Here is a 26,871-nt window from a genome sequence, read left to right as displayed (position 1 = left end):
TTTGAAGTATATATATATATATATATATATATATATATATATATATATATATATATATATATATATATATATATATATATATAACTACAGAGAATATGAGCAAAAACTTAAGGCTTGTTGACTGAGCTGTAATATCAAAGTTTGCTATTAAATATGTTACACTGTTCATTTTAGGCCGTGACCTCTGCTATTAATGCAATACAATAAAACACAAGTCAAACACAAAAAAAGCAGATTGTTGACATTTAGAGGTTCTGATTACAGATCTGTGCTGAGCTGGAAGAGTCGTCCAGCTGGTATTTTTCTGGTGAACCAGAAGAAAGGGAAAGTCTCCAGGTCTACCACATTCCAATAAACACATCCGGCCCTTCTGGTACTCTTCCTCTGATACTGGAAGACATCCAGGCCGTCCTGAAGGAATTTGTGAACCGGCGTGACTCTGTATTAGGCTGCAACCCTAGCAGCAGGACCTCCTCAACAGAGGGAGTAGCTGGCAGCGTGGAGTTCTCCCAGGGATCATCCGGCATCAACGACATGGATGGATCTGACACGGAGAGGGCAGATGGAGGCAGTGGGGACGTGGCAGCTGAAGCAAGGTTTAAAACGCGCTCAATCTCAAAAGTGTACAACACCCCTGTTAAAATGCAAGGTTTGTGGTCTATGAAAAACAGGGCTATTATAAATCATTTCAATACTTATTCCAACTTTAATGCAGCATGTAACCTGTGCAGCTGAACTTAAAAACACATTTTTATCTAGAGAATAATGGGGAAAAAAATAAAACATAGGAGGAATAATCACTGGGTTGCCTAGGATTGCACACCCTTAGACTAAAAAGAGCTTTTTGCTTCAGTTCCAGGATTCCTCATGCCTTTGCACTTACTCATAATCAATTACAAATGATACAGTTAAGCCTAATGTCCTAGTGAGATATTTCTGATGTGCTCATTCGCAATTATTTATAGAAATCTTAAAAAAGGAATAAAAAGTATCCACAGTGTGTAAGGTCCCAGGGTTTAACAGGTACACACACAAAAAACAACCTCTGTCATAAATCTGAGATTGCCGGAAAGCAGGGGATCAGAGGACACTATTTGAATTTCTACAGAATATCAAACCTAAAAGTAACTTTCGAATTTTCCAATTACAATATGATTTGTTTTCCACCTCCAGCTGATAAAAACATTTAAGATTTGATTATAGCATTAAACCAGTAAGAAAAAGCTACATTTTCATTTAGAAATGTTAGTGGGGTTTTTTTTCTTCAAAAGATACTTTTAATCTGACAAACAAGTCTCTTAGAAATCCATATTCTAATTTATTGCATATGACTGAATTTATACTATGGTACAGTGGAGACATTAATCAATAACCAAAACTCAAGAAAGGAAAAGACAAAAATTGGTCGGAGAGGCAGCCAAGAGGCCAATGGCAAGAAGGAGCTGCAGGAATTTTGGGTAAACAATTCAATTCAATTTTATTTATATAGCACCAATTCATGATTCATCTCAAGGGACTTTAGAAAGTCAAATTCAATCACGTCATACAGACCAATTGGTCAAAAAGTTTCCTAACCAAGCAGATTGCATCAAGTCTTGACAAGCAGCATTCACTCCTCCTGAAACAGCGTAGAGCCACAGGGTCAGTCGTCTGCATTGTCCATGGCTTTGCAGCAATCCCTCGTACTGAGCATGCATGAAGCGACAGTGGAGACAAAAACTCCCCTTTAACAGGAAGAAAACACAGCTTTGGATTTACCTATGAAAGAAATCAATCTTCTGTTGTCCTCAAATTTCTGGACCAAGGATTTCAAGACAGAGGTCTTTAAAACAAAGAAAGCATAAAGATGAGGCCAAAGCTCCACCAAACCTCGTGGGACAGTGTGTTATAGTCTCATAAAACTAACTTGAACTAAATACATCTAATAAAAAGATGTTTGGCACCAGAACAACACTGGGTATCGCCAAAGGAACACCACAACCACAATGAGACATGGTGGAGGCAGCATCATGCTCTAGGGTTTACGGATTTATGAGCGATGAATTACTTCAACAAAATATTACTTTAGTTTAGTTTATGATACTTCATGATATTTTTTGGCCTAATATATATTGCTTTTTGCCCTGCTATATTACAGAACACATGTCTCATTAAAGATTGTAGCTTTGAGATGATTCATCATGGCCTCAGTGTGTTTTACATCCAATTTTCACATTTACAGAAACATTGAAATTTAACAGGAATTTGTACACTTCTGAGATTCACTGCAATTTATGGACTCCGGATGAAACAGATAAAATGTGTTAACTGAACACTGTCACAGTTTAACGCTATCTTTTCAAACAGGGTGATTGCAGAGGGCGAAGAGGAGACGGGAGCCGTCGGAGGCGGCGCCGGTGGGGAGCTGTTGAGCCCTGACAGCGGTATGACCACCATTCGCAGCAGCCGCTCCTCCAAGGAAAGTTCTGTGTTCCTCAGTGATGACAGTCCCGGCGGTGAAGGTCCGGCTGGAGGGCCAGGAGTGCTCTTCCTGAGGAACCCCTCTCCTCTAGGGTTTTCGTCTCTCTCCCCTCCTGTCCCACCTGAGAGGAGGAAGCACCGCTCTGGCAAAAACAAGACAGATAATTTAAATTTATTTAGTTTTGACCCGCTTCACAACAGGGAACAGCCACTGCCAGCAGAAGGAGGACCAGTGGACTCTCTAGAGGGGGTTGATGAAGGTGAGAGAAGAGCTGGAAGCTCCAGCTTTTCCGAGCTTGATGAGATGAGCCTGCTTGATTTCTCTGCTCCAAACTCTATAGGAGGGCTTGAAAGTAGAAACTCTTCAATTGACCAGCATGGTCAGATCTACGGGAACGAGATGATGGACACAATGGTGCCTCCAACACCCGTGAACAGCCTAGTGGGTAGCCGCCCGCCCAGCAGTTGTGGGGTCAGGTTTTTTCCGGAAGATGTAGTTGAGAGGATCAATGGCCTCCAGCACAAAGACAGCGTGTCGTCTTCCCTATCAGAGACTTGGGATGACATTAGCAGTGAGACACAAGGGCCAGTTTTCTCCAGCGACAATAGTGTGCTGAATAAGGTCCGAAGCTCAGGCAGTCCCCAGAACGTTGTGAGTGAAGTTAAAGACTCAGCGGGCGATATGACAGAAAGAGATATTGGAGGCCAGATATCAAAGCCAGATGCAGCCCATCAGAGGGCAAAAGCTCTTGAACCTCAGCTTAGTTTGATTACTGAGCAGACTGAAGCATATGAAAACTGGAACGCGGCCTATGTGTTGAAGGATCAGTGGGGCGCTGTGACTTTAGCTGATCTTCAGCTAACACCACCAGAAGACGGCGTGTCTCTGAAATCCAAAGCTGGCGTTACAGCAGAAAAACAAGTAGCACCCTCTGTACTGAGAAAGAAAATGACCCTAAACACTTTGACACCAGAAACATCGAAAGAAGAGGATGAAGGTAAAAGACAAGGCCAACATATGGAGCTCTTAGACTTTTGGACATACTCCGCTCAACAGGGATTTCTGAAATCCGACAGCGGAACCACCACCTCCTACCCTGAGTCCCTAGATATGTGGAATATGACGATCAGGGACGACAGTCTGTCTCCTCTGACTACCCCTGATAATCTGTCTGAAAACTCTGGTTCCTTCTGTGGGCTGAACGCTGTTATGGGGAAAGACACATCGGTGGAAAGTCCCCTGGGATACTCTGATGGTGGTATGGCGATGTGGAACACCACCATTCAGGAAGAAAGCTCCTCCTCAACAACGACTCCCGAAGGACCCGAGCATGAAAAAGATCTGGGGTTCGTTGGCTCCCTCGCAGTTAATTTTCCCCCTGAAACAGAAGAAAAAGGTGACCTTCAGTCACCCGAAGAAGGTGACTGGAGGGGTGCTGAGCACATGGTGAAAATAATCATAGAAACAGCTGACAGTGGATCACAGGGGGAGGAAACGGCCAACAACGACATGCAGGGTGTTCAGAGTGAGTGTTCAGAGACTGGGATTGGGAACTCCGTTTCTACACATTCAGATGTTGAGCCTTCACCTCATGAAAGCACCGACTTGTGGGAATTACCTGTCCAAGGCATGGTCACATCCACCTCCGAATACGACAACGTCGGAGCTGGGGCATGGAGTCCTGCATCCTTCTCTGATACCTGTGCCAGCCCTGAGGTGGACTTGATACAGCTAGAGGAGCAATCTAGTCCTTTCATAGCCGTACCCAGACATGTTCAGAATCAGTATCACAGAGCTGAACCTCCGGGAGACACAGAGGCAGAGCCCGACAGAGACCTGACAGGAAACCACGTATTTGTTTTTGACAAAGAGTTGGCTGACCTGACAGGCAGCGCCGAAGGTCCAATTGAGAGTAAGAGCAAAAACACAAGCATTGACGACTTGGAGGATGCCGATTGGATGGAGCAATCATGTGATCATTCTCCATTTGTATTGGTAGATGACTCTACTGTCACTCTGCATGTTTCAGAAGGTCCCAGAGAAGACGCGCAAACCCAACTTCAGGCTAACCATTCACTATCCCTAAGCTACCTGGACGGAGACTGCCATCCACCAAGGAGACATGATGGCTCTGGTTCAGCCTCATCATTAGATTTGGCCATCAAAATTGCCAGCAATGTACAGGAAGGGTCTCCAGCTGAAAACCAAGAGCTGGACCAAAAAGAAGACAATCCAAATATAGAAAACAAAATGGCAGACGGCATATTTTTGAGCTGTTTCCCAATAGGAGAAAAAGAGACACCTAGTAGCCCTAACAGTCTTCACTCGGGTCATCAGAATAACCATGAGTGTAGTTCTGATGGAGATTCATGCTCAACCTTAGAAATGGAGTACATTGTCATGCCTATAGCAGAAAAGGAATCTAACCGAGAGTCTCCTGATGGGATTACAGAGGGCGACAAGCAAGCTAAAGTAAAACGTAAAGCCATGGAGACAATCAGCATGCTGTCCTATGCTGCCACTGCGCTGAGATCTCACGCAAAAACTACACATGACGAAGATCTGGAGATTGCTCAGCAAAGCCCCCAACTACAGACCAGAGGAGCTGAAAGCAAATCTGCGTTATCTGAGGTGACCAGCCCTTACCAATCCAGCCTTGATAATAACCCTGAGTATCACCTACTGCCAGGAATGACCACCTCTGACCAGTCGAAAAACAAGCCTGAACCTTTCCACCAATCAAACGCGGGACCAACAGAAGAAGGGAACTCTGAAAACGAGGCTGCCGCTGTTCCTAGAAGTGTGTCTCCTTCCCTGAGATATCCGTCAGATCACTTCCTGAAGACCAGAGAGGAAGTTTATGTCCATTCACAGATCTCGATGGAGGACTCTGATGAAGGTGGACAGTCACCATCAGCACCTCCACCAAGCGCTGCTTCTTTAGCTGACTTTAAACTCTGGGGAGGCCAGTTAGTCAGTCAGGACATACCTCAAGCAACATCTGAGGCCCAGTCCCCTGTACTCACCAACAGCTCAGTTTCTCAAAGCAGCTCTCTGATCAGCTCCCCAATGAATCAATTGTGTTTTTCCACTGATAAAGGACTTGGCTTACCATTTTCTGGGGATTTAATGGAAGAGGAGCATGAAGACCATGATACAGAGTGCGCCGGCCTCCCAAAATGTAGCTCAGAAGAGCAAGGTGAACCAAAAGAGAGACAAGAGTTTGAACCTCCTGATCTCTTGAGTTTTACTGAGGACCTTGTTGAAGCTCCCATGGTTCAACGCACAGATTTAGAAACCTTTGAACCAAAGGGCGATGGGTTTCTACTTTATAGCGAGGCCTACTATGACTCACAGCTTGTAAGGGCTGATGAGCAACAGACTGCAGCTCATGAAGCTTCTGGAGAGAGCCGTTCTCCTGTGTTAAGGTAAGCTGCACCACAGTTATACATGGGTGTTATGCTGGAAAATCAGGGAAGATGTCCCACACATGTTTCCCTCTTATCATTAAAGTTTTCAGCCAGGCTTTGTCCAGTTTTCTCACTTGAGTCTGACAGAAAATATTAGCATCGCTGAGAAGGCTGTGTTAATTGAGCTGGACAGCTCTCCCCCCGGATATTGGATTGAAGTGAAAAATGAGGGTTATACCAGTGGTGTGATGGGACAAGACTTTTGTTTTCTGTATTGGTGTGAACATATAAAGAGCTGTACGTATGTATCTGATTGCATCTGATGTGTGTTAGGCAGCATCTGTGTGTGTATGTTTTTTTTTTTTTTTTTTTTTTTTTTTTTACAAATCAGTTTACGCTTCATTAAATATGCATTACCTGCCTCATTACAGCTGGAGCTCCTCCATTGCTTGTGGAAATGGCTCCCCTTGGTTTCTAACAAGGTGTTGGCATACATGTGTGTGTGTGTGTGTGTGTGTGTGTGTGTGTGTGTGTGTGTGTGTGTGTGTGTGTGTGTGTGTGTGTGTGTGTGTGTGTGTGTGTATGCAGCTTTGTAAAAGAGTGTTTGCATAATGATATCTCAGGTACAACAGAGAATCCATTGTCCCTGTGGATTGAACTTTGCATTAGCAAAGAATTTCAGTAATCCTTTATGTTGGCTGAAAGTCAGAAGTATTTGACTTTTTATGGTGTTTGTTTAGTTTGGATCTACGTAGTGTGGCAGAGTGTTAGAGTCACTTAAACTTATTTTCAAGTTAAGGGTAAAATTTTCAGAATAAAGGGAAAAAAGAGGTGCACAAAACCTTTAATAATTATGCCTTGTTTAAATTAGCAGCAGTTTCCGCATCCCGCCTTTTCTTCAAGCTATTATTACAAATCTATTCTTAATATTTTGACTTCAATCACAAAACAGAAATTAAATTTTTTTTCTCCACCCGTAAACTTGTTCTTGACACATCCAAATTATTGTTGAAATTAGATTTTGACCTTATTCTGTAATGTAAAAGGGAAAATGCATCCACCTAAAACAATCCGTTTTGATTTTCCTCCAATTAACCAGAAGACTGCTTGGTAAAATGGGGCTCCAGTGTGCCTAAAGCTTATCTGTATGACCTTAAATAATGTGTGCAATATAAGATCAGAAAGAAGTATTCTGACCTCAATAAACACTAGAGTTTTATGCTTCAAAGTGCCGTGCATCGACGTACATGTTCGGCCAACCAGGAGCTGTAGATGCTCGCACTCAGTTTAGATGATACTTTTAAAGATATAAGCACAGGGAGCGTTGTGAGCTTTGTGATGAAAGAGCGCACAATGAGGAAAATATTTGTTCTCTTCCAATTATATTTTAAGCCCTTAGCTATTATATCACTTATTGTATTCTTTTTTTATATATATCATGCAAATCAAAAACTAATACTAGTTTCATGCAGCTAGGAATTATCCACCCTATTCTTACAACATATGATATATCGCATACATTTTGTTTCTGTTGCTTTTCCATGTAAACAGGCGGTTTCTTGCGGAGCAAATACACCCTGTGTGTTGCGAATATGTTTGCAGATATGTCCATCTACTGTGTGAACTCTATTGTTACAGACAAAAACAGAGTAAAAAAAAAATCAAATGTAATTCAGTTTTCATTCTTTTTTTTTTTTTTTTTTTTTTGATGCTTTTTTTAATCACTAAGAGTAGATTAGCTGTGTATTTGACTATTTCTGAGTGATAATATTCTGTTGAGTGAGAAGGCGATTAGGGATTGAAAGACCGGGATGTTATTCGCTAATCCCAATCTTAAAACAACTTAATTATTATTTCTGAAACCTTAGCAGCTCTATCAATCCTCTTCATGAACCAATGTTTGTTTTTGTGGTCGGTCATAGACCAAGCACAGGTGAAGGAAGGAGTTTACTCCTCTGTGAACTTTACAAGTAAAAAAAAAAAAAAAAAAAAAAAAAAAAAGAGCACACCTGCTGGGCCATCTGCAGTGGTCGCTTTAAATTTAGGTTATTCCATCACATTCGTCTTGGATAGTAATCCTCTGATCGCAGGAGTAATCCATCTTTAACTCGCACCAGCTGAGGCCACAAGTTACGCTTCATCTGATCAAAAGTGTAACAACAGACAGCCATGCTCAGACATTCGTCAGCTTCGAAAAGATATTTCTGTAGCGTGGTTATCCTAACAGACCAAAAAGAAGGTCCTGTTCCTCTCCCTCCAACAGAACTACAGGAACTGAGCCATTCCTAAAGATTTAATGCCAGGATTGATCGCGAGGTCACAGGCAGAAGAACTGAGTAGAGTAGATCCAAGGAGACCCAGGGCAGAGAAATAAAAGAAGTTTAAATCTCTCTCTCTCTCTCTCAGCGGCATTTCTGTGGGCAATTGCTTTGTTTTTTTTTGTTTTTTTTTCTAGTTCATTACTGCCATCTACAGATTATTGAAGTAATTGCAAATCTTTTATGCATCTATTTTTGCTTTTGTGAAGAAGAAATTGAGGAGCCAGTTGCAAATAACTAAATAAACAGCTCCACTGTGACTCTAAAAGAACAACTCTTTATTTGTCATTGCAATTGTACAGTTCAACAAGATTTGCCTTCTGCATTAAACCCAGCCCTTAGGGAGCAGTGGCCAGCCCCCGGGGAACAATCTGGGGCTAAGGGTCTTGCTCAGGGACCCATGGTGGCAGTCTGTGGGGTTTAAACCGGGTTCTCGCAGCCTTTCTCAGAACACAAGCGCGCTGTTCTAAGCACATGGTTCTATTAGATTTTCCAGTGGTTATGTTGCTTTGGCAAAACATTAAACACACAACACTGATACCTGAGTGCTTGACAATTTCCCTTTAGCTTCCCTGTTATGCATAGCAGCGAATCACAATCAAATGGGGGTCGTTTTGTTTTTAGAAATCCTTTCTGAGGTAAATAAGTGCTGTGCGGTGTTCAAATTGGATTACCTCGGTATTTAAAAAACTTTAGGTAATGATTTGATTTATAGATTGAAGCATGGCCTAAAAATAAAGTGACATACTGCTGAATGCGTGTCACTTTGCCCTCTGGGTATTTGTACTGATCCCAGATCTCTTCTCCTTGCAATAGAAGGCACCAAGATGAAACGTCTCTGCTGTCATCTCAGCCGACCGATGAAGATGCCGCATCTGAGTGGGCGGGAAGTCTGAACACAACTCAGGGTCAAAATAACTATGGGTACAACTACCACCACATCGACCAAAGAACTGAAAACCAGCGGGCTTACCCGTCATGCGTGAACACCAAGCCTGAGAATCAGCAGGGTGCCCCAGATGTATACGCCGAGTTCACGACCGATCCACAAGCTGAATATTTCAGATGCAAGCAAAATCAGAACCAGTTAGAAACCGGAGCCAGCGCCCATCAAGGCCTGAAAGATGCACCTTTTAAGTGTCAATATATCACTGACAACCCAAGCATGGATGAGCCTATGAGCACCGCTGAACTGCAGTACTCTCAGCATGAAGCTGGGGGATACCCTGGGACAGAAGATCGTGCTCGATATGCACCAGACGGATACGTTCACTTTCTCCTGTCCAGGTGAGCTGCACCAGAACGTACAATTTGCAGATCCTGATTCCATCTCTTCTAACTTACCAAATATGATTATGTCAAAATTGAAAATAATAAAAACTTAAATAAAAAAAGTAGAAATATTGTATGTACATTTTAAAATCACATTGAGAAAATAAGACAGAAAAGGGGGGGCTAAATAAGTCTGAACCAGGGGCCTACAGTGAACAGAGTCTACAGTCCAACATTACTTTAAGCCAGTTCAGGTGCTGGTCATTAGAATATCATGAAAAAGTAGGATTTCTTTCAGTAATTCCATTCAACAAAGGAAAACTTGTATATTATATTCATTAATTACACTAGAGTGATATATTTCCAGTATTAATGTTCTTTTCATTTTGATGATTATAACTGACAACTAATAAAAAAAAACTAATTTAGTATCTCAGAAAATGTGACTGTTACTTAAAACCAATACAAAAAAAAAAGGATTTCTAGAAATTTTAGCTAACTGTAAAGTATGAGCATATTCAGGACTCACACTGCAGCTCAAACCAAGTATACGTCTGTGCCTGGTGGTTCTTGAAGGACTGACTCCAACTGCATTCCACTCTTTATAAACCTCCCCCACATTTTTTTATTTGTTTCACAATCCTCTCCACGATGCGGTCATCCCTATTTCTTGTACACTATTTTTTTTTTTTACCAAATCTTTTCCTTCCCTTTGCTTCCCTAATAATGTGCTTGGACATGGAGCTCTGTGAACAGCCAGCCTCTTTAGCAATGACCTTTTGTGTCTTGTCCTCCTTATGCAAGGTGTCAATGGTCATCTTTTGGACAGTTGTCAAGTCAGTAGTCTTCCCCATGATTGTGTATCTTACTGAACTAGGCCTAGATACCATTTAAAGGCCTTTGCAGGTGTTTTGAGTTGATTAGCTGATTAGAGTGTGGCACCGGGAGTCTTCAATATTGGACCTTTTCACAATATTCAAATTTTCTGAGATATTTAATTTGGGGTTCTCATTAGTTGTCAGTTATATAATCATCAAAGAAATAAACACTTGAAATATAGCAATCTATGTGTAATGAATGAATATATTTTATAGAAGTTTCACTTTTCTTTTTGAATAGAATTACTGAAAAAAGAAATTTTTTCACGGTACTCTAAACATATGTCCAGCATAAGTACTCAACCCTTTGTTAATAGCTTTATTGCAAGTGCAATTAACATTATTCTGAACACATATTTTTTTTCGACGTTGGGGCTGCATTATATTAGGAAAACGTGATTACCATATTATTGTTAAATAACTTCTTCAACTTCTTCCTCGCCAGACTTGCCGATCAATGTCAGTTTGGACATTGCTTTGTGTGCTTTGGTGTAGTCATATTGAGACAAGAAGGTGCCGTCCCTCAAAATCCAAAATGTCTTGGTATGCAGAAGCATTTAGAGTTTCCTTAATTGAGACTGAGAAGCCTGAAGCGTGCACCTAAAAAGTAGCCAAACACCATAATCACTTCTTCGTGAATGTTTCACTTGACACAACACAGTCAACCAAGTGTAGTTCTTCTGACAACTGTCAATCCCAGACTTGTCCATTGGAATCCCGCAAAAGAGGCATGATTCATTACAGGAAACATTTCTCCACTAGACTCCAGACAGTGTGCTTTACTGCACTGCATCTGACTCTTATTGCATTAGGTGATGTAAGGTCTGGATGTAGCTGCTTGGCAATAGAACCCCATTCCAAGAAACTCTTAACACAATAACCTTCAGTTTACCTAAAGATCAGATGAAGCCTGTAGCTACCGACTCTGCAGAAAGTTGATCACCCACTGACCGCCTCAGCCAACCACTTCATGGCGGAGTAACCGTCACATCCAGTCACTTCTCTTTTCTTATACCAATATTCCAGCTGATTCTTGAATACTTATTTCATGATAGCATCATATCACTCTACCACACATAGTGAGCTCACAAATGTTTGTAGGAGCAGTCTGCATTTATTCACCTGTGTCCGCGGAAGTGATCAAAACACCTAAATTCAATAATAGTGGGGTGTGAGCAAATATATCTGTCAGTACAGTCAATATCTTGAATGTACAGTTGAACATATTTTCTTTGCTATAGCCATTTTCCTTGTCCATACTGGGAATTTAAACCTTGCCTTATTATACTATCCCTTTCCTGAAAAAACATGTATCTGCTTCCATCCATCCATTTTCTGGACAGGTCACCAGTCTGTCGCAGGGCAACACAGAGACAGACAGGACAAACAACCATTCACACACACACACACACACTCACACCCAAGGACAATTTAGAGAAGCCAATTAACTTAACAGTCATGTTTTTGGACTGTGGGAGGAAGCTGGAGTACCCAGAGAGAACCCACACATGCACAGGGAGTCTCTCTGCAAACTCCATGCAGAAAGACCAAGGGTTGAACCCAAGACCTTCTTGCTGCAAGGTAACAGTGCTATCCACTGTTTCACCGTGCAGCCCATGTATCTGCTTAAGAAGCACTAAAATAAAGAAAGTTTTTAAATCAGCATTCATTTAGTGGGTGAATGTATACATGTTTGTGTGTTGGTAAATATTCTCAGTCATCCAGGTCATGGTCATTCCAAAAAGAGTAAAAAACAAACCAACTGGACTTGTTTTCCGTAGTTTGAAGACGTTTTGCTTCCTATCTAGGAAGCTTTCTCAATTCAAAAAGTCTGGAGTAATAAAGCTTGATGCTCCACATTACTCCAGACTTTTTGAATTGAGAAAGCTTCCTAGATAGGAAGCAACACGTCTTCAAACTACGGAAAACAAGTCCAGTTGGTTTGTTTTTTACTCTTTTTGAAATACATGTTTGTGCTGTTCCCAATAGCAGTTCTAGTATTGTGCTCATTTTGTCCCACTTTGGAATCATGACGACCCGCCCCCTCTTTTGAGATGGATGACCCTCCCCTGTTTATTACTGCTTGAGTGTGTGTGCCTATTTGCATGAGTGCACAATAGGCCTAGTCATGTGACCTATCGTGGAGAGTCTGGTTCGGAGGAAGCCTTGATGACAAAAAGGTTGGAATCCGAAAGGAAAGAGTTCTTGTGCATGCGTCTTCATGTCTGTAGTTTGTCCGGCTCTGTGTGCAGTGCTTTTCTCCATTGTTAGCGGTCCGTATGCTAATCAGAATCTATTAGAGCAGCCATAGTTGGAGGGAGGTGATAACACTGCACAGTATTGTTTCCTCGGCCCACACGTGCAGCCTGGGAATGAAGCAGCGGGTCCGTTTCTATCCATCTTCTTTGTTGCGTTTTTAATCCTTCACATCTCGAGTCAAGTGAATAGACTTTAAACTCCATTTTATTTGGTGTCATGGGAACAGTTCTATTCTTTTGCTTTGGAGATAGATGATTGTCTTTGCCTTGTTTGGCCCTATACTGTGTGTAGTTGTGCCTCTGATGGCGCTGGTCATAGCAATGATAGTTTATATTATGATTCACTATTGTATTTCTGTGCCTCTGAGCAGAAACTCCCAGCAGGGAGAGGTTGAAGCGGCGATGATGATGAAGATGGACTCCACTGAAGAAGCAGCTGAGGAGCGGGAAAACAGAGAAGGTAAATAAAGAGAATAACAACATTAGCATTGTATTGATTTCTGTGCTTTAGTTGTTATTTTACACCATTAATAAGCATTTTGGTACAAAAAAACTCCTGAAAAGAATCACAAATATTTATTGCTAGTGTTGCCATAATAAAAGCAGTCGGTGCACTTGCATGAGTGTATCAGACGGACGCTCACTGAGAAGTTTAAAAGTGTGCAAATAGTCATTAGCAAAAATTTGAATGTTCAAGTTGAAATGTTCAACTTAATTGATGCTTGAAACAAAATGACTAGTAGCAGTCAGTTTATAGGATGAAGTAAAATATTGTGCAATTAATTTAAATCTTCAAGTTGCACAACGGTGCGATTTGCATGGATGTCCAAGCAAACATTCCCTGAGAAACTAAAGGAGTGCAAATAAACATTAGCGTGTGAGAGACAATGTAAATAATTCTTGTATTAAGAACATGTGGAGCCAGAAGTATGTTTGTAAATATGTCACAGTCAATGAACTGAACTGGTGGTTTGTTGGTTCCCTCCAGGGGGCGATAGCCCTCACACCTTAGGGGAAAAAAGCTATTTTAATGTCTGTTAGTTTTTGATTTAATGTTTCTGAATTGTTTATCTGATGGAAGTGGGACAAACAATGCATTCACTGCAAAAAGGGAACTAAAAATAAGTTAAATTTTCTTGAAATGAGTGTATTTGTCCTTGATTTGAGTAGGTAAATAAGATTATCTGCCAATGGAATAAGATTTAATACTTAAAATAGGAACAACTCATCTCCGTCAGTCAGTCCATTTTCATCCGCTTATCCGGGGTCGGGTCGCGGGGGTAGCAGCTTCAGTAGGGAGGCCCAGACGTCCCTCTCCCCGGCCACTTGGGCCAGCTCCTCAGGAGGAATCCAAAGGCGTTTCCAGGCCAGCCGGGAGACATAGTCCCTCCAGCGTGTCCTGGGTCTCCCTCTGGGTCTCCTCCCGGTGGGACGTGCCCGGAACACCTCACCAGGGAGGCGTCCAGGAGGCATCCTGACCAGATGCCTGAGCCACCTCAACTGGCTCCTCTCAACGTGGAGGAGCAGCGGCTCTACTCTGAGTCCTCCCCGGATGACTGAGCTCCTCACCCTATCTCTAAGGGAGAGCCCAGACACACTACGGAGAAAACTCATTTCAGCCGCTTGTATCCAGAATCTCGTTCTTTCGGTCACGACCCAAAGCTCGTGACCATAGATGAGGGTAGGAACGTAGATCGACCGGTAAATCGAGAGCTTTGCCTTTTGGCTCAGCTTTCTCCTAACCACAACGGATCAGTACAGCGGTACTCCATACTCCCGGAGTACCCCCCACAGGATCCCTTGGGGGACACGGTCGAATGCCTTCTCCAGAAGGATGAGGACACAACCCTGGGGTGTTTCAGTGTTGAGGATCAGTGGGGCAGATGCGTTTTCCAATCCTCACCGTCTGGGGTCTGTTGGTGGGGAAGTCACTGATCCAGAGTAGAGCTTCAGGGCCAGCATATCCAGAAGCAAGATGTTGACGGCTGAGCTGAAGTCCACAAATAGCATCCTAACAAAGGTGTTGGGTTGCTGCAGATGAGTCAGAGCCGTGTGAAGTGCCAACAAGACAGCATCCTCCGCAGACACACACAAACAAGATCACTGTGATAGAAACAATCGACTTGATCCATGAAAAGAAGCGGAAGACCAGCAAGAAAACCACCACTGACGGATCTCCAAAATCCACTCTGGTCCTATTTCTTTCTAGCCTGGCCAGCCAGACTGACTCACGCTGTATATACTGCTTATCAGTCTGGCAAGGAACTGGTAGAACCTGATTTCAAAGGCGAGACTAACAGGGTCAGCGTCATCAGGTTAGAACCATTGAGATAACTACGGATGTGATGTAAAAAAACTACAAGAGACATGCTCTGTCTTTTCAATTTGTAGTCATTGAAACATGCAAACTCTCCAGTGAACAATTTTTTTGCCACTAATGTCTAAAAAAATCCGTCGTTCACCAATAAAATACGTAACAAGTCTATTTTCTGCTCCGCTCCATTTCGTCAGGCTCCAGCCAGAGAGTAATAGCCCACTATTTTCTACTGAAATTTCTATAAAACAATGGTGAAGCGTGGGTTGAAATGTCTATTAACGTAAGCTAAAACACAATTAAATTATTTTAAAAACAAAAACATATATGGTTTCGGTGGCCAATGTACTCACCCATACTAAATTTGCGAAGTTTACTCAGCAATATAGAACTTTTGGGACTCTGGATGAATGAAAAGTTTGTTTTGTTTCCGACTCCTTTATATCCCCTTTTTATGACGTGAACTCGTACCTCTTGCATGTGCTCTCCTCGAGCTCCAAGGAACTCAGAGCGGAGCAAGACGGAGTAACCGTAGTTGCAGTAGGCGTTGTTGAATCTGGGAGTAACCCTCCACGTGTGATCCACTGCTACATGGGGTCCAGGGCTTCAATGTTAACGTTCCTCTGATGATGCATTTCAAAGATGTCCAAGATGTACCTCTTTAGCCCTGTGAGATCTTCTATACTTCTCTACAGATCTTAGACGTATTTAAAAAATCTCATTGTTTATCAAAATACAGTGTCTCTGTCAGAACCTTGATGTCTTTTTATATCAACCAAGAACAATGGCAGCAGCAACCAACCAGAGAAAAACAAGTCCAGAATCACAGGTTGCAGGGATTTTGACACATTTTGTCACATGGTGAAGTTGTTGTCTTATTTTGTGTATCAAAAATCTATTTCGATCAACTATTTTGCTGAAATCTTTGTACAGACCCCTCCTCTTCAGCAGATACTTCAGCTGGATCTAACCAAAGGAGGAAGCTAGCAGCTCCACCACTGAACTTATCACTGGAACGTAGTGAGGGGTCTCTTCTGTCAGAAGATGCTCTGGACACAGATGACGATGCCTTGGATACTGGGGATGATCTGGATGTCAGCGTTGATGGGATGGAAACACCTGATGATACAGATTCGCTCGAAATAAATATTCATGGTAAGATGTAAGGTGAAGGACTCAACACAAACATGGGGGAGAGCAGGCAGACACATGAGTATGCCAGTTCAGCAGTACCTTGCAAACATATGGATACCCCTTAAAGTTTTCCATATTTATCGCATAACAACCGGAACATCTCAATGTATTTCATTGGGATTTAATGCGGGGGACTAACACAAAATAAAAAAAGATTTGTAAGGTACAAGGAAAGCTATATTTGGTTGTCAAATGCAAATGTGAAAAGTGTGGCATATATTTACATTCAGTCCACTGAGTCAACGCTTTGTAGAACCAGCTTCTGCTGAAGGTGCAGCTGGAGGCCATTTAGGAAAAGTCTCTACAGGCCTTACTCATCTAGAGATTTAAATATTTGCCCACTGTTCTTTGCTAAATAGTTCAAACTCTGTCAGATTACATGGAGAGCATCTATGAGCTTCCCTTATCAACTTATCAGACAATCACAGAATCCCAATTTTATTTCAGTCTGAACATTGACTAGCCAACATAAACATGAACATGCTTCGACCTTAACCATTCATTTTTTTTTAGCTCTGGCTGTAAATTTAGGGTTGTCATGCAGCTAGAAGATGAACATCAGCCCCCAGTTTGAAGTTTTCTGCCATCTGTAATAGGTGTTGGTCTAAGGAATGCCCCATCTTTAGCCCCACCCATCTCCCAATCTAGTCTGCTAAGGTTCCCTCTCCCTTAGCTTTAAAAAAAAAAAAACACCAAAAAAAAAAAACAAAGGCAAAATCCCCTTAGCATGATGCTGCCACCACCACATTTGCCTATTGGTCTGGTTTATTCATCGCAATGTGCAGTTACCATGAACACTGATTGAGGCGTTTCTCTTTGAAATAACATTCTTTATGATTCACCTATACTAATAAATAATGTGATGTAATGTATATTATGCCTGGTATCACAAAAAGCATGGGAATTTGGATCTGTTTACCTGACATATAGAGGTTTTAAGGAGGTATCCCATTATTTTATCAGCTATCTAAAGTGATCAAATTAAGTGCTGTGGGTGGGTCTTAGCCCAAGTGCTGTTGGTGCAAACCAAAATAAGATACACCCCACATTTATTCTCCTGAGGATTTAATGCCCTAAGGAAAACAAAACTTGTGAGGGACAAAGAAACGTCTTCTATGAATGTCTTCTCAAATCAGTTCTGACTACTTTATGTTGTCCTTAAAATACAACAAATTAAAAAACTTTTTTTTTTTTTTTTTTTGGTTTGGTATCTCTCGTATCGTTAACATCACAAACTACAGAGTCAGAAGAGCCCGGTTTGGGTGCAGGAGCAGCTTCAAGTGAGGCTGCAAAAGAATGTAGAGCAGAAGAAAAGGAAGACGGCCGGCTGTGGAGGAGCGTGGTGATTGGAGAGCAGGAGCATCGCATTGATATGAAATGCATCCAGCCATACAAAAAAGTAATTTCCCACGGAGGTATGAAAACACAAATTGTTGGCATCAGTGTTCCACTCCACATGAGACTTGTCAGTTCTGTCCATTTGACCCTGTCCTTTCCACAACAGGTGTAGCAACTCCCCCTCTTGCCTATTTTTGTAAATTAGTATAGCTATAATACCTGATTGTATTTTTTGAGGAAGGCATCTTCACATGGGAAAATGCTCCAGTGTGTTATTTCTGGTGTAAACTATTTTCAATATTTATATATTCTGCTGTTAAACTGCCGTTAAATTTTTTCTCATAATTTTCCCGGTTTTTCTGAAAATCGGTGATACTGTAGAGAAACGTTTAATTTGCTTGTCAGAGCTGTTTGGGTTCGTTCATTGTTTATTCATATCAGTTTAAATGTTCAGCTCCCTGAATATCATCTGTTTTGTTACAGAGCTTGAAAAATGCCGAAATGAAAAAAGTGTTTTACTAAATGTCCTTGTCCTGAGAGCTGGCAAGGGCGTAGTGACTCTGTTTGTTTTTCAGGTTATTACGCTGAAAAAAATGCCATCATCGTGTTTGCAGCTTGTTTCCTACCAGACAGCGACTGTGAAAATTATAACTATGTCATGGAAAACCTTTTTCTGTAAGTTTAACTTCCCAGCATCCCTGATTTCAGGTCAATTTTCACACTAGCCATGATGTCCACATCTTATTTCAAGACCTTTAACATGAATTTGGTGCATGAACATCCCATGATTTGGGGTCTGATTTAATTTTATCTTGGACTAGAATGTCATGGTTTTGTGTACCATTTTTATTTTCTTATTGTTATGAAAGTAATAAAAAAAAAACCCTGCTAAGATCAGAATGACACAATCAGATGTGAGCTCGGAGTAAATTGTTCTATCAAATTAACAAGAAAATTGTCAGATTTATGTGTTTTAGAGTAAATCCAGACCATTAATCACAGTGTTTCTGATTTTCTTCTTCTTGTAGGTATGTAATTAGTACTTTAGAGCTAATGGTGGCAGAGGATTACATGATTGTGTACCTAAACGGAGCCACTCCTCGAAGGAGGATGCCGGGTTTTACGTGGATGAAAAGGTGCTACCAGATGATAGACCGAAGGTAATCCTCGCACAAATCCCGACTTTCTTATTCCTTTTATGGTCTTATTACATATGATACATTATAAAATCTAAATCAGTGTTCATGAGGAAATTCCTATAAACCTGCTTAATGAAAAAAGGAGATGGATATATGGCAATTATGGAGAGAAAAACCGACAAGTAAATAAACTGCAGCTAACTTTGTGGTACAGGTTTCTCACAAACTAACAAGGTATCCTGTACTAGCACATATGTATTTGTTTAAAAGTCTAATCTTCTTTTTAACGTCTTCTGTCATTTTGTCATCAGTTTTATTTCTTGTTTCCTTAATTTTTCCCAGAGTATTATAATTAGTTTTTATGGCATTGTTCTAGTATTCAAAGTTCTTTTACAGTTTCCTGATATTCTTTAAGTTTTTGTTTTTCATTGAGTCAGGCTAAGCATATAGTGTCCCACAATATCGCGGGATTTATTTCTTCCTAATCAGATTCTTTCCTATGTTCATTTTCCTTTTATTTAATCTATAAGCTTTTTATTATTTGCCATTGATTTGCTGCCATTGCAAGATTCAATTTCCAACTTCTTAGTCGTCGTATTTAGGTGTGTTTTCAAGTATAGAGCACAGATAAGTCAGCTGACATTCTATTATTCTAAAACTGTCTTTTGCATTCAATTAAGTGTAACCATTGTCCCCAGACATATTTTAAAAAATGCCACCAAAGAGACACGGCTAAGTATGGGAACAAACATGGCTCGGGGCTGCGGTCAGGACAAGGGAAAGTGACATGTTGAGAACATGGTGACAAGGGGGACATGTAGTGGTTTTGGCACAGATCTGTTATTTTTAAGTGGAGGATCCCCCCCCCCCCCCCTTTTGTCACTGGAGGTTTAGAGTGCACAGTGGAGCCCGAGCCTTATCAATTTGAGCCCCTGGCTCAAGGCACTGACAGTGCGTTCCCCAAAGTCAATGCTGCCGAGGCAGTGGAGGACAGAACCCCATTCTGTCGTTTCTGGCATCTTTTCTTCCAATTTTCTTAAAGGTTGAATTTATGTATTGCGAGTGGGCTATATGTGTTCCACTGCTTTTTGTGTTGCTAGTGGTGTCCAAATTGTGGTTCTGTACAATTTTCAAATACACAGTAGGGTTGTCAAAATAATTCAGATCTTGATATAATCAATACTAAAAAAAAAAAAGAATTACCCCAAGACACTGGGTATCTGATTCACATCAAAACCGATATCAATTGACCCATTCACATTTTCCTAAATTGCTGCACCACTTCTGACAACAACACAGACTCTCTGCCTCTCAGCCAATCCTCTCAACAATGATCTATTGCTGTAAGCTAAACTCTGCTAACGTGTCGATTACAGACAAAATAACATATGCAACCTTCTTTATTGACAAGACAAAAATAAAAGCATTGTTTAGAGGAGCTAATTAAGGCAGGGGACAAGAAAGATGACAGGCTGCCCAATGCAACATGCTAAGCTAACACTACGACACTGAAGTTTGGAAGCATCAGTGTCGAAAAGGTCCTTAAACTTCTGTATCTTCAATATGTGGGGATTATTAGTAGTATTATTATATTATTAATAAACACTTCTATAGAGGATATTAACACAGAGTGAAAATTAATCAAAACGCAGCCACAGTCCAAAGAAAAACCTTTGAAAGGCCAACGGGCAGCCTGGAGAGCTCTTTCTCAAAATTAGTTTAATGATTTTTAGTTCACTCTCTCCTTTTGCAACAGACTGAAGAAAAACCTAAAGATGTTCATCATTGTTCATCCTTCCTGGTTTATCCGGACTTTGCTGGGACTCACCAGGCCCTTCATAAGGTCTCACTGTCACAATTTAACTGTATATTGTGCACACAGAATGTATCAAACCAATGTTGACCAGCAAAATCATACAGCGTTTGAAGTAGACCTATACACTGATAAATGTTCTTGATTTCTGTTTTTCTGCAGCTCAAAGTTCAGCAGTAAGATCAAATATGTTCACAGCCTGCAGGAACTCGCAGAAATAATCCCAATGGAGTACGTCCACATTCCTCCCAGCATCATGAAGTGAGTCAGCTGGAAATGGCCATAGCTGCACTTTACTTCCTTGTGTCTCTGCCAACTTATTTGAATATATTGAAAGGTAAATTAATGGCCACATGGTCCAGCCTTGCAGGTCTCAGCAGTGAACCTACAGCTGAGTGATAAATCACCAAACACTATCCATAATTTACTTTATTGTAGTTTGCAGGGTTGACTGCTGCATTAGCTGCATTTTTTCGGTTGAGAATTTATGACTTTTGTGTGTAGGCATTGTAGTGCAATGTTTGTCTTGATTTACGACAACAAATACTGTTAAATGTATTAATGGCAGTGATAAACTGGCGAACCCGCTCATTTGGATTGGCTGGTGATTTGACAACCTTTCTGAAACTCTTTAAGAAGTTTCTCGGGTTCAGACTAACATTTAACGTCCCTGCATCTGTCCTCCATCCACCCCAAAATGAGCTCTTTGTTATTTTTATACTGCTCCAGTCCAGGAACTGGCTTTGAAGACAATTTGTCATTTTGACAACTTATGTGGCACATTTAAAAAAAAAAAAAAACACATATTGTATCTGTTAGCGTGTGCTAATAGTAAAATCCAGTGTGACTCAGGGTTCTGTGGAACTTTGAAGCTTTCCATAGAAGAGCAGCACCCAAACAGGGAACAAAAACGGACTTCATGGCGATTCACGTCACACGGACTTTGTCCCACGGTGTAGAATGTAAGGTATTTAAATTTAGCTGAATAATTTTAATTTGAATCTTTATTGTTCACAAATAAAATAGCTTACATTTTTACGTTTTTTCGACCACCCAAACAATCAATTACAGAAATTAAAAGATAAACATCAGGTTTATAATAGCTGTTAAAAAAACTACTTTTATCTGTAATCATGATGCAGTAATTACACATAAAATCTTTTGTTTTCATAAAAAATGTTTTAAAGCTGAAACAATAATGTTAAGTAAATTCCTGTTTGAGCCTTTTAAACAGAATCTGATTGCTATATTTAGCAAAAAAGCGTATTATTATTATTATTATAATAATAATTATTATTATTATTATTATTATTATTGTTATTAGACAAGATATTTGTATTAAGCCCTAATCATCAGTTTGCTCCTCTTCCAGTCTGTGTTCCTTCTTTTATTGATCCCAGTTGGTTTTCTAATAAACCTGTTCTCATTAACAGTATAAAAAGAAGACCATAAGCATCTGTACAAATGATCGTAACGAGATTTACTTTAGGAATGCTCTAGGAATGGGGGGAGGGAGGTAAATATGTCATGATCAAAGGAGAACTGTATACAAGATCAAAGAGTTTACTCAAACACCGATCAGGGTGTAGCAGCTCTGTTGGTGAAAGGAGAAACACTGGCAGTATTTAGACAGTTTAGCTAATAACTTTGGTGAATTATTTCTCATTAGTGAAACAAATAAATACATTTCATAAATATATTAATTACCTTGCTCTTTAAGATCATCAGCTGCAGCTTTATATTAACCTGCCTTTATGGACTCCTGTTTCAGCTACAGAGGGCAATAACAGGGGAGCGGCTGTTACTTGTCACTGCATCATGTAGTAGTAACCATTTTTTATGAGGAGAGCAATTATGCCTGGTACCACAGATCAACAACACTTGCTTTAGTTGACATATAAACCTTGAACGTTGGCCAATAAAGATAAGTAGTGACAAAATCAGAGATCATGCATAAAAGTAGGACTGCGTGTAGCTCTTATGTTCTTGTTTTATCAACAGCTCACCTTCGTGCTGTGCCTGGACTTAAGGTTTTCACATAAGAGCCCGATTAGTTTTATAAAAGGTTTTCTGAAAATTCCACATGCTCTGGTCTACATGATGAAGTACAGTTTGTAAAGAAGATGTACCAAAGTGAATCTCACTATAAACAGCTATTGCAAGGAAGAATAAAGTTTGCGCTAACCGCTCCGCCACGGGCGCCGCGTCCGCCACAGGCGCGCCCCGGAAAACAAAACTTGGCAAATCCGGTCGGGAGAAGGGCGAAAACATCTTCAGAACCGTTCTCTGATGTTCTTTTAATGAAACAATATTAGGTAGATTGGACAACACGGAAGAAATAGCAGCATCAATGTTAACGCTTGCTTCCTCGATGCGAGCCGCCATTGTTGTCTGAATCAAAACAGTCTCACGTCACGGTCGCTTCTCCACTACATCACATCTATGAAACTCCAGCCCTGCGTCCTGATTGGCTGGACAATAAAATTGGTTGGATAAATCACTCTCTATGGAAGATGTCCCAGATGGATGTAAGTGGAGCTAGGCAGAGCGAAATCCATATGGCTAGAGTCAGGTTAGGTCCAACACACCTGAGTCAAATAATGAGGTCATCAGCAGGACCAGAAATGAAGACCCCTGCTATAGTGGATGACTGCTGGTCTGGGGTCCTCCCTTTCACCCGATGGCCAGCTGAAATCCTGTTTGGGTCTCTTGTCTGATTTGAGGAAAGCCCAGTTTGAAGGGCCACATTGCTCTATGGCCTGTTTTTTGTGTGATTTCTCCTTCTTCTCCCTGGCTCCTGAGTTTGTGGGGACATTCTCTGCTCTGTGATACAGAGTTCTGATGACTCCTAACTTGTGTTGCAGTGGATGATGGGAGTTAAACCGCATGTACTGACCTGTGTGAATACCAAAAAAGACTTGCAGCTCTAACTACAGCAACAGGTGGTTCTTCAAAGTGTTAACTTACAGCAAGCTTCTCTGATTTTTTTTCTGTAAAATATACTGAAACTTATCTTTCTTTACACATTTCCTTGCTCTTCATATCCATGCTCTACTGTGTGATCCTATATCGCATACAGTCTCAATAAAGTGCATTACATTGTCTGTTTGTAATGTAAATAAATAGGGAGAAGTTGAAGGGATAGGAAATCTCTCGCAAGGTCCTGTAGATTTGAACTGAAAAGCTCTCTTCTCAAAAAAAAAAAAAATCTTTTGTTGCTCTTACAGAAATGTTTTCAATGAATAAAAAATGATTCCTGGTTTGCACAGTTTGTCTTCAAAAGATTTTACAGAGTGAGGAGAGTTTTGGGACAAATTGGTTGTGATTTCAAGAAATATCTAATTTATCATTATTGGAAAAGACATTTGAAACATATTTTTTGCCCCTCAACAAAATATCCCCACTTCAGGCTGATGTAAGTCCCTCCCATGCTTCTATACAAATGGGTTCAAGTAAATATTTTGCATGTAGGTGAGAAAACTACGCAGCACTAGAAAGTCGTTTATGTCTTTTTCAAGTAACATAGTAAGTGGAAAAACTAGAACAGTGCTGAAACCTGATCAGGATCAACCCGCCTTTATTTGAAGCGGAGAGGCGTGTTCAAAATCAATACCGTGAGTAATCCAGACACAAATGCAAATTTAGCAGGGAACAGAAACATGTAAGTGAAAAGGACATTACTCGTTACTCCTTCATGCACTGCAAAAATAGACCTAAAAATAAGAATTTTTTTCTTGAAATGAAACTATTTTTCCTTGACTTGAGCAGGAAAATGGGACTATTTGCCAATGGAATAATTTTTGCACTTAAAATAGGAACAATTTATCTCTGTCAACTTATTTCAAGTGCAGTATATTTAATTATCTTATTTTAGGGGTAAAAATACTCATCCCATTGGCAAAAAAACTTATTTACCTGCTCAAATCAAGGGCAAATACATTAATTTCAAGAATATTTTACTTATTTTTAGTTCTCTTTTTGCAGTGTGTTCTGACCAATATTTATCAGGTGGGCCATTATGTTTGGACGGTGTGAAGAAATCCAAGTATCTGTATTCTCTGCATTCTGTTAACATCAGACACTTGAGAGCCTCAGAGAATTTGGACTTCAGCATTTTATGAGCTGAATAAAGCTGTTTACCTCTCTATCATCTGTTAATTTGTCTCACCTTTCAAGCAGAGCAAAGGTTGCCTGGCAGTAAACCCTCTTGCTTGTCTTCTGTCTCCTGCAGAGTTGACAAAGGGAAATCGGCAGTTTGAGAAGACTCCTGGATGCCGCTTCCTTTCTCCCTGCATTCTGCTGTACTGTCTGCCACAGCATGTCTGAGTATAAAAGCTTGCAGCATGATGAGTACGGGACATGGTTGTTGTAGGACAGCTAAAGATAAACAAGAGGGGAAGGTGTTGTAGGGCCAACTTGGTATGATCACATCCCCTTTGTGGAGATTTTCTGAGCATGCTCAGTTTGTAGAGAGGGTAGCAATGTACTTAGAGGACAGAGACTGTCACTGTGCTGAAAGGGTGGGGGGCTTTGTACCGTTTTCACATCAATTAACTATGTTCATCATCTTTTTCTCCTAGTTTATTTAAATATAGTTAATATACTTACAGCTATCCATCTCTGTCTATTGGAAGGTATTTATACCCTGGGTATATTCTGAAGCCGCAATTGAAATTCAATCGTGGTATGCTCGCAGAAAGCCTTTGCTCTCCCTCTAACCATCAAGGTATTGTGCAGTTGTAGATCTCCAAGAAGTCTCTCTTTAATGATTCTCTGTTTAAACTGTGATCTCAATTCATAAGCAATTGATGATGAAAAAAAAAGCATTAAATACTATTTTATAAGAAGTTTAATGTGCACTTGCATGATACTGAAAGGGCAGAGCTGGTTGGCTTCATAAAAGAGGAGGAGGTTCTGTTGAGTAAGTTGTTTTTGTTTTTTTCAGACCCACATATAACTCAACACTTGATTTGTTTATGAATAAAACGAGGCTTTCCTCCAACACTGTGTCACTGTGAAAACATTCTAACAACACGAGTCATCAGAAATGAGTTTTTCTGTTGTGAAAGTAAAAAGTTTCAGAGAAAAACGGTTCAAATGGAGTTTCTCCACATTCCAAATGTGTCGCATGTTCTCTAGCAGCCGCAGTTTATAACAATCACGTATCCATGGTGATACTAAAAGGGAACGTGGCTATACAACTGGTGTCAGCGTTATAATAAATGTCAGGTGTGTGCGCAATTCAAACTTGATGTGCCAGGCGAACTTTCAGGTGAAAACAAACTCAAGTACTTCATGTTCCCTTATACAAAGACCTACGTTGGAAAATGAGTAATGTTTGCTTTTATTCAAACATGTTAATATTTAGCTGACCCTTTATATACATTTGTTGTAGCGCTCATAAAAATGTGCACTTCATTAAATACATTTTCCTCCTGACCAGTAGTTTCTGCTTCTCTTTATGGGGTACTTTAACACCCAACGTCTTTTTGCAGATGTGGTTTTCCTGGTTATTATATCTGTACATTTTTAGTTGTTATAAAACTTTTTCTAATTATCCTAGAGATTGTATTTATAGGACCAACAGGTAAAAACAACTGTAAGAAAGTTCTATGGCGGTTTAATTTCCAATAATTTCCCAAACTATTTTAAATGTTTTAATTAACAGTGGCAAAAACAGTTTCTTTCCCAGAGCGTGAAAGCCGGTGACAACAAGAAAGGTGTGCCCTTCACATAAGTTCTCTTATTGTAACCATAATGTTGGCCATTCACAGTTGTTGGAACAATTCCTATTTTTTTTTTTTTTGCCATTTTTCAGAGTCTTTTTTTCTCTATTCTTGGTTAGTGATTGGGTGAAGCCATTTATTATCAGTAAATTGTGTTTGTTCCTTTTATATCACAAAGATCATAGAAACTACCCCAATGACCAAAAGTATAGTTCTTAATATGTATTGCCCCTTCAACATCATGACAGCTGCAAGTCTTAAGTGGTAGTTATGGGTAAGACCTTCTTAAGGTGACCATGTCCAGTTGCACACTTCTTTGGTTTTTTTATTACTATTTTTAACAACTAATAACTGTAAGTTATTTTATTCTTATCACAGTTATTAGTAGTAGTAGTTATTAGTAGTTAAAAATAGCATAAAGTATATTTTTCTTATGTTGTAAATTTGCTCTTATATCAATCTGCTGTTCTTATTTATTTATTTTTTTCTTACCTTTGTGTGTATCTGCACGCTTCCATTTGCCTTTCGCTTTTCTCACCGAGACGTGAATTTCCCCACTGAGTGACGATGACGGATGTTTCTATTCTACTTCTACTTAGTTTCGAATTGCTCAACAAATAAGCATGAAGGTCTATGGAACAAGTGGCCTAACTTATATCAGGAAGTGCAAAGATGAATTGTGTAATCTTCACTAATTCTGAGCAACTTGTTCTACTTTTGTCCTTCTCAACATATTTGGTCCTCTTCTGG

At 40.3% G+C, this 26,871-nt stretch overlaps 1 protein-coding gene across 3 annotated transcripts in view; it reads left to right on the top strand.

Moving 5' to 3' along the window:
- The window catches only part of LOC105915992 (prune homolog 2 with BCH domain), a 59,081-nt gene extending 33,372 nt beyond the window's left edge, over positions 1-25,709 (top strand). For all 3 annotated transcript variants that reach the window (XM_021309402.2, XM_012850285.3, XM_036143771.1), the window contains 11 exons: positions 265-596; positions 2,347-5,889; positions 9,006-9,476; positions 12,969-13,057; positions 15,845-16,066; positions 17,347-17,520; positions 18,019-18,118; positions 18,472-18,603; positions 20,339-20,425; positions 20,558-20,656; positions 24,627-25,709. In XM_021309402.2, coding sequence (XP_021165077.2) covers positions 265-596; positions 2,347-5,889; positions 9,006-9,476; positions 12,969-13,057; positions 15,845-16,066; positions 17,347-17,520; positions 18,019-18,118; positions 18,472-18,603; positions 20,339-20,425; positions 20,558-20,656; positions 24,627-24,654 — 5,277 coding nt within the window. In that variant the 3' untranslated portion in view covers positions 24,655-25,709. The remainder of the gene's footprint in view (positions 1-264; positions 597-2,346; positions 5,890-9,005; positions 9,477-12,968; positions 13,058-15,844; positions 16,067-17,346; positions 17,521-18,018; positions 18,119-18,471; positions 18,604-20,338; positions 20,426-20,557; positions 20,657-24,626) is intronic.
- Positions 25,710-26,871: the final 1,162 nt, after the last annotated feature.

The sequence above is a fragment of the Fundulus heteroclitus genome, chromosome 12, assembly GCF_011125445.2.
Source record: "Fundulus heteroclitus isolate FHET01 chromosome 12, MU-UCD_Fhet_4.1, whole genome shotgun sequence".
Lineage (NCBI taxonomy): Eukaryota > Metazoa > Chordata > Actinopteri > Cyprinodontiformes > Fundulidae > Fundulus > Fundulus heteroclitus.
Note: the sequence above shows the minus strand (reverse complement) of the source record. Positions and strands in the feature narration are given on the sequence as shown.